Source organism: Miscanthus floridulus, chromosome 10 (assembly GCF_019320115.1).
Source record: "Miscanthus floridulus cultivar M001 chromosome 10, ASM1932011v1, whole genome shotgun sequence".
In the NCBI taxonomy this organism is placed as follows: Eukaryota; Viridiplantae; Streptophyta; class Magnoliopsida; order Poales; family Poaceae; genus Miscanthus; species Miscanthus floridulus.
The window spans coordinates 98,782,818-98,800,732 of record NC_089589.1 but is presented as its reverse complement, the minus strand read 5'-3'; the positions used below and the strand labels follow the sequence as shown (position 1 = coordinate 98,800,732).

At 41.3% G+C, this 17,915-nt stretch overlaps 1 protein-coding gene across 6 annotated transcripts; it reads left to right on the top strand.

Moving 5' to 3' along the window:
* The first annotated feature begins 10,250 nt into the window (after positions 1–10,250).
* LOC136485180 (ultraviolet-B receptor UVR8-like) lies at positions 10,251–16,310 on the top strand. Of its 6 annotated transcripts, none has more exons than XM_066482113.1 (15): positions 10,251–10,620; positions 10,960–11,036; positions 11,581–11,659; positions 12,438–12,494; positions 13,045–13,140; positions 13,230–13,323; positions 13,827–13,869; positions 13,971–14,016; positions 14,097–14,137; positions 14,240–14,342; positions 14,457–14,511; positions 14,623–14,689; positions 14,828–14,864; positions 15,659–15,738; positions 15,847–16,310. In XM_066482113.1, the coding sequence occupies exons 1-15, from the start codon at positions 10,377–10,379 to the stop codon at positions 15,970–15,972; spliced, it is 1,245 nt and encodes a 414-aa protein (XP_066338210.1). In that variant the 5' UTR covers positions 10,251–10,376; the 3' UTR covers positions 15,973–16,310. The 6 variants fall into 6 exon arrangements, with proteins under 6 accessions (XP_066338210.1, XP_066338208.1, XP_066338211.1 ...); XM_066482111.1 differs by having other exon boundaries at positions 13,039–13,140; XM_066482114.1 differs by having other exon boundaries at positions 12,435–12,494; positions 13,120–13,140.
* Positions 16,311–17,915: the final 1,605 nt, after the last annotated feature.

Here is a 17,915-nt window from a genome sequence, read left to right as displayed (position 1 = left end):
CGTCGAACACCGCCGCCCTCTTCTTCCTCGCGCCGCGTCCGTTCGCCTTCCGTGACACCGGCACCGCCGTCTTCTTCCTCGTGCGGCCTCCACCGCGCGCGCCCGTGCCCCTCCGCGCTTGCCCGTGGCCCTCCACCGCGCCCTCCTCCGCGCCCGAGGCCCTCCACCGCGCGTTGCCCCACCGCGCCGGCCCGAGGCCCTCCAGTACACTGCCGAGCTTGATCGAGGTGATATATTCGTTGATCTCTTTGTACATTCATCCGAGCCCTCCACTGCCGAGTTATAGATCACGTCGAAAACTACAACTTTGGTGTAAGCCATGTCAACGGTCGAGGTCGATTGAAAATTCCAAATTTTGAATCACAAAATCTAGAAACTAAAAATGAATATTTGGAACTCTAAATGATTTTAAATAAAAACATATCTTAAGGCAAGTTTTGAATATTTGGATATTATATGGATAAATTAGCAAGTTTAATTACAGTGTCAAAAACTGCATTTTATGGTACAAAAATACATTTTAAGATCATTGGGACCTGAACTCATGACAAGTATAATTAAGGATCACCAATGAAATTACTTTAGAAATTAATTAGATCGATGTAAATCCATGGCTTATATAATAAACACGCTATATATTATTTGGAAACAACGCTACGAACCATCCGCTAATGATCCAGCCCATCAACCGCCATATATTCATCACTATATGATATGCCATTATTTCAAGATGCAGTTTCAATAGAAGAATTTTTTCTATCTTCATAGATCAATGTTTGTTAACGAAATTTTATCCAAATATATTCATATAGGGTCTTTTTTTTTGAAGGATTTGTTGTAGGATATATAATGGTCAAATAGGAACTCAATTTTGATACCCAGTTTGTAAACTAAGCGTTTTTTAGTTTATCAAAAATATCACATGTGATGATGTTAGCAGTTTTTGTTGGACTTGCATGCATGGCTATAGACAAATGAAGGAAAACTTCAATGTTTCTTCATTTGTGAACTTTGAATATACAGATATAATATATTAATGTTGCTAAAGTAATATGAGCATTACATATTTTTTTCCGGGAAGACTATCTTCAAACTTTATATCATAGCATCAGAGATCACCTGTAGAAGAAGAAAATAAATTCTTATCATTTTGGAAATAGTAATGGTTATATGAGCAATAAGACACATATACTTACATTTCATAATGACTTATACTTACATTATTAACATAGAATTTTCTCATATGATGAATGACTACATGGTTCACATGGTACATAGGATCACAACATCACGCACCGACACCGCCCCGGCCCGCCTCACGTCGTCGTCGTCGTCAGCACACCGGCCCGCCTCACGTCATCGTCGTCAGCACACCGGCCACCGCGCCGACACGTATATATACGTCATTTGTATTCATATGCATTTCGTCCATGCGTTTCTATGTATACGGCGGAGCACCGCCGCCCTCGTTCACCCATGTGTACAGACATATATACGGCGGAGTGGAGCACCGCCACTCTTGTCACACCGCCCTTTCTCGTGCCCTAATTCGCCCTAGTACCGACATAGTTCGTCCTAGTGTGGCGAATTGCGTCCGTGATAGAGGGGCAAGATTTAATAATGCATATTGTTTGTAGATTTTACACATGTAATAAGCAAAGATTTGACGTACTATATATTGGTTTTGTTTTTTGAAGCTAGATGGCCGACCCGAGAAATATGGATGAGGAGGAGTTGATGATGAATTTGATCAACACTGGCACTCAAGTTGCCGGCGATGATGGTGCTAAAAATAACGTGCAAGAGGATGTAGATGACGGGAGTCAGTACTTAGCTCTTGAACAAAATGAGCAACAACATATTGGCCAAATATATATTTTTTATTATTAGCTATATATATATATATTATCATATGTCTTATGTGTGCTCATGACATTAAAAATAATGTTTATGTTTTGTAGCCCTCTGGATCGACATCAACAACTACAACGAAGAGTAAAAATGTTCGAGGTCCCAAAAAGCCATTGGAGGGTCGCTTCATCATCTCGGAGTTCAATGTGGATACAGGAGAACCAGGGGGGCCGAATAAAATGAAATTTGTGCACCACTGTGGTTACCTTGTACGGGACCGGCTCCCGATTAGTACCCGTGAATGGAAGAAGAAGACCAATGCTCCTCATATCAGTTTTGTCTCCGATCGTGACAAGGCGTTAATTTGGAATGATGTCTTGGTACATTTCACGCTCCAAACAGATGATTATGATGATATAATAGATGGTGATGAATTGAAGGAGCGAGTTAGGGATTGGGCAATGAAGAAGATGGCCACCCAGTTTCAGACTTGGAAGAAACACCTATACACGACGTATGTCAAGAAGAACATAGCACCAGATTTTACTGTCCCAGGCCCGATCTCAAAGCAGAGGCCCTATTGGGATGAGTTTGTACAGTACAAGACTTCGGAAGAGGGTGTGAGTCGGGTGATAAAGAACCAACGTAATGCCCAACAGAAGACATACCACCATACCTTGGGATCAGGTGGCTACCCGACTGCCATTAAGAAGTGGAACAAAATGGAAGCAGACCTTCTTGCCAAGGGTATCAGACCAGAATCACTCGAGTGGGGAGAACGTGCAAAGAATTGGTTTTTCGCTCATGGGGGAACACTAGACCAGGAGACAGGGAAGTGCGTTTATGGTGCAAGACTGCAAGAAGCAGCAGAAAGATTGTTTTATGCTCAGAGAGCTACTGCTAGTGGTGCGTTCAGGCCCAACAGAGAGAAGGATGAGCTGACATACGCCATCGGGACTATTGAACATGGTGGCCGAACTAGAGGCAAAGGAAGTGTCTCGTGGGAGCATGGATTCCCTCAGGACAGACCTTCCTACAGAAGTCGCCAGAGAAAGAAGGAAGAAGAGGCACAACGGCTCCAGAGGTTGGAGGAAGCGGTGCGTGAAGCACAGGAGCGGGAAAAAACCTTGAAGCGAGAATGCAGGAGGAAATCAAAAGGCAAGTGCAAATAGCAGTGAGTGCAAGCAAGCAGGCATCAGAGCCAGGAATCAACATTAGCCAATCTGTTCAGTTGAAAAGCAGCTGCGCTTCCACGGAGATACCAAATCAAGGGGACACAGGACTGCGCTTCCCTGTGGATGACGTCACTGAACCTTGTACAACGTGTGAGCTACACATTCCAAAGGAGAATTCCACAATCAAGGTGGCTATCGGTCTTGTTAATCCTATCGACCGAACCAAGACACCAAGGATTCATGGGAATATAATCCAAGAAGGATATGCTACCATCTCGGTAGATAAAGCTGAAAAAGGTTTTAGTGATTTGCCTCTTGACATTCCTGGAGGTGATGGCGAGAAGACTCTAGGAGAAGCGGAGAAGACATTCATTCTATGGCGCAAGCGCTACATCATCATTCCAGGGATGTCGGCTCCACCTCCTCCTGAACTACCTCACCATAGGTACGTGCAGATGAAAACACTACATCATTAATTTGTATTGGCTTAAATAATTAACAATCTGCTCATAATAATATGTCATTCCTTTTTTTGTAGCAGATCCTCCCCCAACCTAAATCCAATTGTTCAATCGCCAGATCATCATAGTGCTCTATACGATGACATTGTGTTGGAAGACGAGGCTGCATCCACACCCTCTCCAAGGAGGTCTCCAACGCCGCAGCCGCCACCTCCAAGGAGGTCTCCAATGTCGCTGCCAACACCTCCAAGGAGGTCTCCAACGCCTCCCCCGCCCCCGCCTACCAAGAAGCCTAGCAAGAGGCCAGCCCCTCAAACGAAGAACCAGTCCCCGCCTGCAAAGAAAGCCACCGTGAAACCAAGGGCTATTCCCAAAATAATATCTGAAGAGAAGGAAGAAGGAACTGATGCATATAAAAAAGACATGTCTAGATTCTATGACAAACTTAAAATGAATCAAGAAGCAAGGAGAAACCCAGAGAAAACGTACTTCTTCGTAGCTCCGGATATTTTAAGAAAAAAGGTGACTTCTTACCAGCAACAACAGCGGGAATCTCGTAAGCCGTCCAAATCAACGTTATCAGACTATGACCGCACTCTCACCAAGTCAATTGAGGCGGCACAGAAAAAGAAGCGGGCAGGGAAAGGAGTTGCCCAACTCGGACAACAAGCGCACCAATCAATCCCCCCGCTAGTTGTTGGTAATGAATATGGTTCGAATTTAGGATTAATGCATCAGGCAAACATACCTCCGGATGTCGATTTGGATCACCTTGGTGAATTTCTTGATGAGACTGGTCTCGACCTTTACCAGATGTTTGATGATGGAAACATTGAGAGTGCGGCGGAGGTTGATATTTGGAAGAAAAAATTTGTACTAGGCCAGAGTCTATACAACCCTCAAGCCTTATCTGATCTGGGGACGCAAATGTACCTGCTAAACAAGTGGTACATGCAGGCGTCTACCAGTGGAGACTTCTGCGTTGGTGTCAGAATTAGAGACGAACATTGGTTCCGTGGCGATGATGTTATGTATGTTGACTTTGCAGAATTTCATCAACTATGCCACCTGACCTCTCTAGACAAAGTTATCATTAGCTGCTATTGCCTATAAGTAATAATTCTTTCGATCTATTATTAAACTCATCATATGTGTGTATATGCATATAAATTATCCTAACAAGTACTATATATATGCAGATTTACAATGACAGAGCTCAGAAAGGAAGGCTGCAATGAAATTGGTTTTGTTGATCCCCATATAGTATTCAAAGACCCAATTACTCCAATGACTAATTGGAAGTCTGAGTCAGAGAGTAACCTCATGAACTTCTTAGTGAACCAACGCCACAAGAAGGATATACTCTTTCCCTATAACTTCAAGTGAGTGTTAATCATGTCGATCATAGCCTTAATGGCTCATATGTTGATTCTAGTTAATTAATGAGTGTTATGCGTTATATCCTATAAACACATGCAGCAATCACTGGATATTGATGGACATCGATCTGGTGAAAAGTCACTTGATAATCTATGACTCGATGAGAAAACCACAACAAGACTACTAAGATATGATAGATATTATCCAGAGGTAATTTCGGGATCTCTAGCAACTATATATACACACAAACATGATGATTAACTATATCTGATGACGTGGCAAATTTTTTATTGGGCAGTGTTTGGAAAACCTTTATTGAGAAGCAACACATGGAAAAATGCAAAGCGCCACTGAATGTAATCCCATTGAAAGTAAGTCCCCTGAATCGCATCATCTTTATTAATTAAACATATAGCTTTCACCGGATCACCAGATTGGATGACAAATCTTTTTCTCGTAAAGTGGTGTCTGAGGCAGGAACAGGGGAACAACTACTGTGGTTACTATGTTTACAAGTTTATCAAGGTGCTCTCCCAAAGAACTCCTACAGAGAGACTCAAAGTACGTTAAAAATACACTATATATTCATTTAATTATTATTATTGATTGTGTTACTATGTCTTTATATATATATGTACATATATTAATTTATTTTCCTTTAATTCAAACCTGTAGACTCGATGGTTGGAGGAAAATGTCATACGGCAAGACCAAATCAAAGCAATTCAAGAGTCTATAGCCGGATTTTTTAATGAGCAGGTCATCGATTCCAAGGGCGAGTTCTACTTCGACCCAACACTGCCATTGAAGCCAAGCTAGAGGATGAGAAGAAACTTGTTATGTCACAACAACTATAATGCAATCTTTTGTAATATATGCACATGAAATAATATAATGTAAAATACACATATGCATGCATGCATGTAAATATATATATGATGCATGCATATATATATATATATATATATATATATATATATATATATATATATATATATATATATATATATATATTTCTATGCTTGAATTGTGTGATTTAATACGTTCATTGTGCTTGAACCGAAACATACTATATGCGCATATAAATGTATAATTAGCAGCGTACAATACGACTTCGAAAACCTATTTTGAAAAGAAAACAAAAAAATGAAAAGAAAAGAAAAAAAGAAAAAAACCTTTAGTCCCGGTTCGTATTACCAACCGGGACTAAAGGTGCCGGCCATCGTGGCATGTCAGGAGGCACCTTTAGTCCCGGTTGGTGTTACCCACCGGGACTAAAGGTCCTCCTTTAGTCCCGGTTCCTGACCCGGGACTAAAGGACCCCCCCTTTAGTCCCGGATGCTTGCTCCCGGGTGGGGAACCGGGACTAGAGGGGGTTCCCCACCGGGAGTAAAGCTCGGTTCTCTACCAGTGTTTGCGGAACGAAACCCCCTCTCTCGTTGCATGGTTTCATCTCACAGTTTCATAGACTAGCCACAATACTAAATTGTTGCATGGTATGGTGATCAAATGTGCCATACAAATATGTTGCCACTTTCACTTCTAACAATAGCTATCACAGTAGCTTTCACGCTAAAATTTCATTTCACACTTCGATCTACAAATTCTTTTACACCGAAATTTGTAAATCATTAAAGATACAATCCGGAGTAAGCGTTGGATTAAGTCCCATTGTCCCAAATATTGAACTAAAGGTACAATCTGCAGTAGGCACTGGATTAAGCTCTCATTATCCCAATCCATAAACGTATGAAATAATTATGATAATAAGGGGGTATGAAGAAGAAGAACTAATCAGTATGGACAAACTAATCTCCTACGACTAAAATGAACAAAGTGTGGATATTTTTTGGTGCGACATTTATTTTGGTTCGTCTGTCTGCCCATGCCCACGATCCCACGACATCTCCCGCATGCACATTGATTACAGGTTAATCTTAATTACTGTTTGATCGTGTCATTCTCCTTGATTGAATATTGCATGTCACGTGATAGAGGAATCACGGCAAAATAGGAAGTAGAAAATTATTGTGTTATCCATATACACATTGCATGTTTGCATGCACCAGCATACATGGCAACGAGCAAAAGGAAAGAGAATTAACACAGAAGGAAAGAGAATTAAGACAAAAGAAACATCTTTGCATTTCTGAGAACCTTGCCAAATCTGTCTATATTTAATTACTTTCCCTCTTTGCATTTGCAAAAGGGACAGCTTTTTTTCCTTTCATTTGGTTTCACGCTCACGTATTCCATCGCCCTCGATTGCTGTTTCTTGCTGAAATTGCCCTTGGGTCTGTTCATTTTGAATCCTTTCCCCATATCCCCGTTCCCCAATCCATGGTCCATCACGACAGTAGATACCAGACACCATTTCTTTTTGGATTAAACTAGGTAGCGTGTTTGTGTGTTGCTACGGGATAACTAACAATTTATACTAAAAACACACAGATCGCATGATAAGATAACAATACTGTAAAAATTAAATACCAACGTTAAAGTGACATTTAATCCAAAAAGCAAAGTTTATGAATTTAACACAGTCACGGAGTGCGCAGCGTCGCAGGCTCACAAACTCTACTTTATAGATCTTTCCGTGATGCGGCTAAGATAATGCTTTATATTGGCAGGAAGAAATCTCCGATATCCATTTCTTTCATTGTAATCCATTTATCTAGACAATGTTTGAGGTTAGGGCAAGGTTAAAGTTTTTAGTAGCTTTATGATATTGTCCGAAGCTATGAGACAATTGATGTCTTGCAATGATCCTTTCATTAATTTAGTTTTCTATCTATGTTTAATTGTTTATTCAGTCTATTTTATAGGTACGCCGGTAGATAATGGATGACAAAATTCAAGCATCCATAATTTATCTCTTTGACTTTGAGCATGAGTTTTGTTTTTATTTTTTAATTGATATATTGTTCTTTTATTTTTACCATAGTGTTAGCACGGGCATGCATGAAAACGAAGATGTCTTTATACTACAAAAATCTTTCAAGAAGATCATGCATAGATTATTCTTGTATTGAATATTATATATATACCATCACCTAAATATTCTAATTAAACTACAAAATTATGAATTAGGATACAAGGTAAGACATGCAAACTGATATTTCAAAACTACCTATAGAGTTCAAAGAACTTAATAAATAAATTCTTCTGGAGGCAATACACATTTTCTCTAATCTTTCATTTGGTGTAGTTAGTGTTATCATAGTACCCGCATGTATTTATGAGAAATAAATTGTGGACAAAATGTGGATATTTTTTGGTGCGATATTCCAACATGGGTCCATCGTCCTGCCAATATCCTTGAGGCAGATCACATAAAGGATAAGAGTCCCTCTATGAGATTGCTCACAAGAGATTCAAACTTATATCTGATCATGATAATGTTGAATTGCTTTGCATAAAAAACATCGGCAATGATAAATGGGGACATAGGTTTTAGTATGCATAGTAGAGGAAAACTCAACCTTAGCCTTCTTAGCAGCTTTTCTGAGCCTTTGCAGTGCTAACTTGTCCTTATTCAGATAGTCAAGAGGTGCACCATAAAATTATGCACCACTAAGAAAAATGTCACCATTGGTTGCTTTGACCTAAAAAATGTGTCGAAATTAAAAATTACAACACCTAATTCAACATATTGGAATAGACACTCAAGTGGATACCTTATTCTACAATATATGTATGTGTGGAATAGTTCTAAAGCCACACATATTTATACAGTGAGTATAACATACTTTGTTTTAAAATTTTATGAGAGATTTTTAAGATACGTAGTATTATCCATGTGACAGGCACTAATATTTACATATATACTCGAACCTGTGTGTACAGGATTATATGGAGATACAGCGAAACTTATTTATGGATTTATTGGCACATGAAAGAAATAGATATCAGAGAATTCTTTTTGCCGATATAAAATATTATCTTAGCTATATTAGGAAAATGTCTATATAGTAGAGTTTGTGAGTCTACGACGTCGCGCTCTCCATGACTGTGTTAATTTCACGAGCTTTGCTTTTTGAATTAAATGTCACTTTAACGTCGGTATTTAATTTAACAGTACTGTTATCTTATTATACGATCCGTGTGTTTTTATTACAAAAGATTTAGTTGTCCCGTAGCAACGCACGGACACGTTATCAAAGTATGGAGAAAGCTAGTACGGAGGGTCCTCACACGCTACTCAGCATCTAAACCTGGGCCAAAATCTGGTGCTTTCTTGTGCCGATGGCAGAGCAGATTGTGGTGGTGGCGGCGGAATAACCTGTGATACCTGCGCCGATGAGGATCCCCACTGGATGAAGACTATCGGGTTGAGCCTCCATGGCCACGCACCTTGCTTCCTCCCCCGGAGATGCGCCGCGCCGTGCTTGCATCTGGACCAGCGGCGGCCACGATGGGAGAGGCGGCCATAGTGGGGTCGACGGGAGCGATGGCCAGCCGGCTGGAGCCGGCGAGGGGATGCGCGCCGCCCGGAGCTCTCAACCGGTGCTAGATCCATGGGCGCTGGATCTCCGCCCCAGCTGCTCGGCTCGACTCTGCACGGGAGGGAACGAGCACAGGCGGAGGCGCGGGAAGGATTGGGGAAGAAGAATGGCAGGAGCAGGAAGGATGGGGCGGGGCGCAAGGATGGATTGGGGCGGGGTGCGGGAAGGATGGCCAGGCGCGCGCACGGGATTGACGACGATGAAACTTTCTCCCTCAACGCTGCTTTCATACGGTTTCCAAGGAGTTGGAAATGGTGCACGCTCGTTTTCGTGGGGATGAAACGTTTCCCCTCACTCTCCACCTTAAAAAAACATACAAAGATTTCATTTTTAAGCCCTGTTTGGTTCTAAATAAGTCATCTACTTATAAGTTAAAAAGTGAAAAAAGTGACTTATTTTGCCAAACATCACCAACTTATAAGTCACCCCTGCTTATAAGTTTTAAGTTGGTTCACCCCTGCTTAAAACTTATAAGTCACCCTTTTTCGCGTGGAGCCCACACCTTTAGTGAGCTTATAAGTCATCTACAACCAAACAGGCATGACTTATAAGTCACTGGTTTTCAGTCACCTGACTTAATAAGTCACCTGACTTATGGAAACCAAACATGGCCTTACTACACCCTATTTAATATGCATAAAACCTCGTGAAATGACCATTGAGACATGCCTAATGGAGCATCAAATACATAAATCTACAGCTGCCACCTCAACCTCCTCCATACATTTTTTTTCTGAGCGAAACCTCATCCATACATGGGCAAGGCCAAACAAAAAAAAAAAACCATTGTAAGCCCAATATTCACCAAACCGCAGGGATCTTTGCATCATCCTAACGCTTACGGCCCACTGTAGCCCATCAGGCCATCACACCTTGGGCTCGCTCCGTTTGCGCTCCGCCTCTCTGTCTTTTCCAGAGAACGCTGTCTTGGGTCCTGTGTCGCCGACGTGGGCTCGCCGTCGCCGCGAGCTCCACCTTCCTCTCTCCGCTCCGGCCCGAGCGCGATGTGGCGAGCGACGAGGCGGTGTCCGCCGCTGCTGCGGTGGCTCTCGTCGGACGCAGCCGCCTCCAAGGCGCCGCGGCGGCAGCGGGTGGTGGCGCTGTGGGGGAACGGGGACTACGGGCGGCTGGGGCTGGGCGCGCTGGAGTCGCGGTGGAGCCCCACGGTCTGCCCCTTCTTCCTCGCCCGCGCCGCCGACCCGCCCGCCTCCCTCGCCTGCGGCGGCGCGCACACCCTCTTTCTAACCCGTATGCCCCGCTTTCCTTCCCCACCTTTTCATCTTCATTCACTTAATATCACCATCTGCCCGTCTAGTACTACGAGAGCGGAGATCATGCTAGAGTCGTAGAGCTAATTCGTTGTCTTGGTTCACGCAGTTAAATGATTTTGTTTACCTACCATAATAACATTGCTAGATATGTAATGAGCTGATTTTGACCATATGCTCTGAGTCGGAGTGATAAAAGTTGTACCCTGCTCTTCCGGCCTAAATTAGCATAAGCAAGTGAACAATCAGCATTTCTTTATTTCTGTTTGAATTGTGGTGTCGTAATGCGGCAGAGGCCCTCCCTTCTGTTTTTATGCAGAAAGTGGGCGAGTGTTTGCTACAGGGCTGAACGACTTTGGGCAGCTCGGGATAGGATCCTCTGTTACACATACGCTGGTACCGTTCTTGCCCATCGTATTTCAGATGTTTGCTTCCACATTGTCTATTAGCACAGAGCTTTGGCATGGATCCTAGCTGAGGGAAGAAAAAACCTTGGCTAAGTAATTGAAAGCTGCATGCATTAACATTTAACTGGGGGGAACAATCGTGTCTCCTATTTCATACAACGCTAACCAATTTACTTAGGACTTATCGTGCATTTCAGTAAAAAAGTACATTTGGTATTACCGCGAGGGCTTGGATACCCTTCGAAGTAGACAATATTATTTTACTGGCACTTTTCAGAGTCAAGTTTAGTCATTTACATCAGTTGGTAGATACATCAGACTTAAGAAGCAAAGCAGGTATTACTGGTCATTCACAACATTTATTAACACTCTATTTCTGTATAACTTCAATTAGCTTTGGTTTTCCTATCTGTGCTTTGAATGAATTTGATGCTTTTTTCTATAAGCTACGAACCATATGAATCTGATTATTCCACATACTGTGTCCTTCCTTTGTCTACAGTATATAATTTATTTTTTTCCTTTTCATGTAGGGGCCTGTTGAAGTTTCTGGATTTCACGAGAGAGTTGTAGAAGTTTCAGCTGGCAACCATCATTCTTGTGCAGTTACCGGTAATAGAAAATAATTAGATTCTCTAGGTGCCTGATTTTATTCACCATAATAAGGTGAATTTATTAACTGATGATAGCAGACGGAATGGAGGGAGCCATCTTCTATGTTACTATAGATTTTTAATGGAGCAGCAGATAGTTCAAGCTTCTCGGGTGTAGAAGTTTGTGCTTCCTTGCTTCTTGTTTGTGTGGGCCTAAACACACAAGTACGGGATGAGGAAATAAACTTTTTTGGCCTTTCTAGTTGTTTGAATATTGATCTAGTGCTGAGTCTTCATGATTCAGGAATATTGCCATTTATCGCGTGGAAGCTACATGTGGGTATGGTGCTGTAATAAGTTCATTATAATATTTATTATGGCCCCAGTTACTCTACTAGATATTGACAACGGATTTGATAAACCAAAATACATATTGGGTAGGTTGCACTTTCAAGCAAAAAGGGCCATATGGATTTGTACACTCTCCCTAGACCTAAGTGCGATCGCACCTTAATTGAAATATGTTATTGCTAATTTGCTAATTGAGCTGTGATATGCTCTGTAAAATGTATTTATTTTTTTAAGGTTATTGTCACTGAATGCTGCACTGCAGCATACAACGCATTACACCATAATAATGTTTTACTGATATCTGGATAAGTATAACAGAAAAGAAGTGTGATTACCATCTCTTCTATTTCTTTCCCAAATTTATTTGTGCTGCACATATTTGCATTGTAATAATTGTATTACCAATCTCCACTAAAATTTTGTGTTTTGACTTTCTTGAACAGCAGATGGTAAGCTCTTTGTTTGGGGCAGAAACTCAGGTGGCCAGCTTGGCCTTGGTAAAGGTAATAGTGTCATGCCCGGTCTTTATTTCCTTAATGCCACCTATTAATGTGATATCATAATTGAATTGTTCTGGTATCTCTTATACTCTGACACTATCAACAGCAACTTACTGACATTGATGAGTGCTTGATCCCACAAAACATAATAAAATTTCTGTATGAGAAGGGCAGGCCTGGTGCAGTGGTGAGAGCTGTCTCACTGAGTCACCAGGTCGTGGGTTCGAAGCAGCCTCTCCGCATATTTTGCGGGGGAAAGGCTTATCTCGGTTTATCCCTTCCCCAGACCCCACTCATGTGGGAGCCTCCGGCACTGGGTCTGCCTTTTTTAGTTTAGGAAATCCTAATAGATAGCTTCATAGCTCTTTGGTATTACTTGACCACTGTTTCAACTCACTATACATGTCTTTATATTATTTTTCACGCAGCATAATCATGTTTCTATTAAGATTTTGCTAGGGACTATGGTAGATCGTGCTAAGGAAAATTTTCCATCAATTATCCTTTTGGCAGTTTTATTTCTGAGATGGAGTTTTTCTTTCTTTAGGGGCAGGTAAAGTAGTTTCTACCCCAACAAAGGTTGATTGTTTGACTGACTTCAGGGTAAAAATGGTTGCTCTGGGATCAGAGCATTCAATTGCTGTTACAGGTGACTAAGAAATTGGTGCTTTATACCAGTTGTATTTGAATATTTCTACCTTCGAGAGTCTGAATCTCTGCTATCATTTACTTCTCAAGAGGAAGGTGAAGTCTTGAGTTGGGGAGCTGCTGGTTCTGGTAGGCTCGGACATGGCCGTCAATCTATCATCCTGGGATTTTCTCTGACCTCAAGGTATGTTAATATATATTTCGTAAAAACTTACTCTGTAAAAAATTTGTGCTGGACCTTAATTGTGTGTGTACTCTATGTCATGGAATAATTCATTGTCATCTATTAAGAAGATAAGAAAATCCATAACCATAAGAGATGGAAAATTTTCTACTACAAGCTGGCGTGCCTAAGTACACAAGAGAGCTATGTGCATGATTTTAAGAGGGAATGGGCCTTCTAAATATCTTAAGCAGTTAAAGCTTGTGACGAATGAATTGGTGTGGCATATATGGGTATTGTTTGTGCTCCTTAAACTGAACAAGGTTGTTAGATTATGTAGTATTGTAGTGTGAGTTTTGAGTAAAATGACTGATGACATATAGATATAGAAGTTTGAAACTTGGAAGGCTTCTGTCGGATATCTTAGGGTAAAATAGGTCTGATGATTCTGGATATGTTTGTACTATGTGGTTTTAAATTGTTTGAAAGATAATAGATTGATAACTATATCTTCACTTGTGCAGTGAATATACTCCAAGATTGATAAAAAACTTTGATGGTATCAAGGTATTTTGACTTGAAACTGAACATGCCTATTAATCAGAAAAGGTTCTCTTATTGTCATGTAGTGATTGTCTTCTATTTCTATTTGTTTATGCATTGGCTAGATTAAAAAGATAGCTGCAGGAATGTTGCACTCAGCTTGCATTGATGGTAAGCATACAGAAAAGCAATATTCAAATTGTACAAATCACAATTACCCATCTTATGATTTCCCCCTGTCAAAATTGCAGAAAAAGGTACTTTGTTCATATTTGGGGAGAAGACTGAGAAGGTGGTATCCAATCAGGCCACCTTGGCATTTGTTTTTTCCCTTCCCTTACTAAAATACTTTTTTATCTCCCTTCATTTCCTTGGATTTAACAAAACATTTTAGGGATTTGGAAGATCAAACGAAGCATTCAGACCAAATATTGTTGAAGAGATACCATTTTCAGAAGAAGTTGCTTGTGGAGGTTACCATACTTGTGTTGTAACAGGTATTGGTGTTTGATGCAGTCTTTGTTTTGTATTTTGTTAATGTGGAATTATCAAAATTTTCAGCTGTTAACTTGTCATACAATTTTGAAACATATACGCTGATACATTTACAGATAACGGTGATCTGTATTCTTGGGGTTCAAATGAAAATGGCTGCCTTGGTCTGGGGTATTTCATCTATGACTTTTTCAAGAACTTTCATACATCATCTTGTATCCTACATATATCAGTGTGCATCCAATGCCGAAGTTGTATTCTTACATGATTATCTCTAACCAGAGGTACGGATATGGTTCGCTCTCCAGAAATTTTGAAAAGCTCGCTATTTAAACTTCCTGTATCTAAGGTTTGTGCTTCTGGGCACCTATCTCATTTTTTTATATATTGCACCACTTAAAGACAGTTCTTGTTTGATGTATGTTGGACATTTAAGCTCTAAAATGTATGCTGGACATGAGAGTCCTTGACCATTTGCCCTCTGTAGGTATCTTGTGGTTGGAAGCACACAGCTGTAATTTCAGGTATTATAATTTATGCTTCTTTTTCTCTAGTATGTTGGTTCTAATTAGTAGCAAATGCTAACAGAAACTCCTTTTTTAGTCTTGACAACAGCTGTCTCAATCAAGGGCTCCATACATGGTTTGTTTTGATAGTATCTTGTAGGTCAAAAAGGTTGTTTTAAAAGTTCTAGCAAGAATAATATAGAACAGTAGACTAGACTATACTTTGATGTGACACTTTTGAGTTGAATTCTTTTGTGTTCACTATAATCTGACACTTGTCTGTCTGAGGGTCAGATTAGCAATGTGCCTACTATGGTGAGTGTTAACCTTTTAACAAACATACTGCAAGGAACTGGTCTAGGAATTTCTTGGATTTAGGTCAAAATTTGAACTGTATCCCAAAGATTTGGATCCCAACCCCCCCCCCCCCCCCCCCCCCCCCCCCACCACCACCACCACAGGTCCTAAAGGTCATTTGCAGGTTGAATCAGATTAACTGTGTATCTTTAAAAATTGATATTGGATCTTCTGAACTCATAGTTCTAGGTATGAAAAGGACTGTAAATTTATTAAAAACATCGGAGGCTCTGTCAGGGTTCTGGGTAGTGGCCCAAACTGTGCCAATATGGATAATGTAAGGTTTTTGGGGCAGAGTATTAAGTGAAGTTCATTTTTTTTTCTTTTGGTCTAGCTTTTTAAGGTGAATGGATGACAAGATTGCCTGTGTTATGTATTGGTAGTTTTAGTTATCAATAGATTTTTTTTCAGTTATACTTTATCGCTTTGTGCTCTGAGCAGCTCAAAACATCCAGGTGATGACATTTACACATGGGGTTGGGGAGGCGCCAATGGAACTTTTTTTGAAGAGGGGCATTCTTCTGGTGGACAGTTGGTGAGTTGCTTTCTGCCACAACCGTTTCTACTTGATGGCGATGATGTGCAGCATGCATAATCCCCACAGGACGCCAGTCATATGGTCAAACTGCCTTGCTACTTGCAGGGACATGGAAGCGACGTAGACTATTTTGAACCTATGATGGTTCCCTTTGGCAAGAATGCAAGAGCAGTCCATGTATCATGCGGCTTCAATCATACTGGTGCAATTTACGAGTACTCCAAGGGCTGACTGACATGCCACCTGCAGACAGCAGATAAGCATGTCTTGGAGATTTGGACTAATTATTAAATTATACTCAGTAGAAGTGCACATAAACAGCAGAAAGAAGCTCAGATATTGGACCTGCATCTATGTGAAGAGAAATATAGTCTATAGAACAGAGTGATACTACCACCCCTGATCGAGTGAGGGGCATGTAAATCAAGCAGAATAAGAGATAAACTGGATGCATTTTGTGATGCATCAGAGTTACAGGTCAGTGTATAGCGTTCCAGTCTTTCCTTCATTTATTGGGTGGTTATGTATTATTTTGCCAGCTAATAAGAAATCCATTGCCCGAGGTGTCAGCAAGCTGTTCGTGTACATGATGAGTACTTGACTGCTTGGTGTCTATGCTTGCTGTGTTTCTGTGTAAATAATACATGAATCAATTATTAAATTAATCCTGTTTGTACAATTAAAAATGTACATATATCAGTGCATCGTTCATTATTTTTTTTGGAAGATTTATGACCTCTTTGTTGATATCCTATGTTTGCCAGTTTAGTGAAGCATGTGGACAGTGGTGGCACGGTAATTTTCTTATTTGAAAAACTAGAAGAGCTTTCATCATTTGACTTCGTTTTGCAAGGATGTTAAAGGTAATGTTGTTGGGATTCGGTCCGTAATGGTCTAACGAAGCTTTGAACCATTAGTATCACTCCACTGGTGTCGAGTCTTCCTAATACAACATCTGGTGCTTATAGTTTGTGCGAACACGAACAAACCCATGATGCCACGCGCTACAAAGAAACAAGGCCCACCAATCTGGTGCTCATAGTTTGTGGAAATCTTCTGGTCCAAGCGCTCAGACCGGAATCACGCGCCGACGATTCCCGCGGCAGCTATTCCCACACGTTGGCGACCAAGCGTAAGACGGCCCAGGGCCTGTAAACCCATCAACCAGCCTTCCTCTCCCTCCCTCGTCTCCATCTCCGGCAGCCCTCGTCTTCATCTCCGATAGGTTTCTCTCCCTCCCTCGTCTCCATCTCCGACAGGTTAGGGTTCATATATCCCGGTGGGCTTAGAAGGAAAGGGGCACAGGGGGCAGCGGCCATGACACAGCGGTGGTGGCGGTCGAGACAGCGGCGAGGTGCCGCATGTCGGACAGTGGGAGACAGCGGTTGGGCGGGGTCGGCGGAGCTTTTGAACAAGTAAGTACGGAGTAGTTGCTAATTTATGCATTGATGATAGCTGTTAACACTAGTGCAGGACTGGGTAGCAGTCCCGGTTGGGAAACCCCCTCTAGTCCCGGTTTCCCAACCGGGACTGCCAATCTAGGACTAAAGGCCCGCCCTTTAGTCCTGGGTCTACTAACCGGGGTTGATGGGGACCATTTAGTCCCGGTTGGTTATACCAACCGGGACTGAAGGGGTCTTCAGGCCGAGCCCGAGGGTGGGCACCTCCAATCCCGGTTGGTATAACCAACCGGGATTAAATATTAGTCTTTTTGTTTTCTTTTTCTTTTTTTTCTTTTGCAGTTTCTTTCCGTTCAATTTGTTTTCATTTCAAATAGTTTTCGTACACGTATTATATGCTATACTATTGTACATCATCCATAAATAAGAACGAAACTAACCATGTAAGAGCTTATATATTACAATAATTTAAAACAAGTCATTACAAACTAGATGTCCAACTTAAAATATTATATACTAGATGTCCAAGTACATCTCAAAGTTCATGCAAACATAAGCGGCTAGAAATGCCTTTGACTTTCTCGTATTCTCAACTCGGCGAAATGTAGATCGCCGATGTGGTATCCACAAATGGTATTGACATAATTTATGGCATCAAATAGTGCACTCTCCCTTGCTTCAAAAGTACGAGTATAGGGTCTACTAACGACGGTTAGTGGTGGCTGAGAAGTCGGTGGGTCAGATGATCCCCTCTTAGCCATAAGCAACTTTTCC

Excerpts from the sequence above, each read along its gene's own strand:
- LOC136485180 (XM_066482110.1), top strand. The coding sequence starts at position 10,377 with ATGTGGCGAGCGACGAGGCGGTGTCCGCCGCTGCTGCGGTGGCTCTCG. Across the intron at positions 12,495-13,038 it reads CCAGCTTGGCCTTGGTAAAG|GGGCAGGTAAAGTAGTTTCT; the intron begins GTAATAGTGTCA and ends TTCTTTCTTTAG. Across the intron at positions 14,512-14,622 it reads AATGGCTGCCTTGGTCTGGG|AGGTACGGATATGGTTCGCT; the intron begins GTATTTCATCTA and ends ATCTCTAACCAG.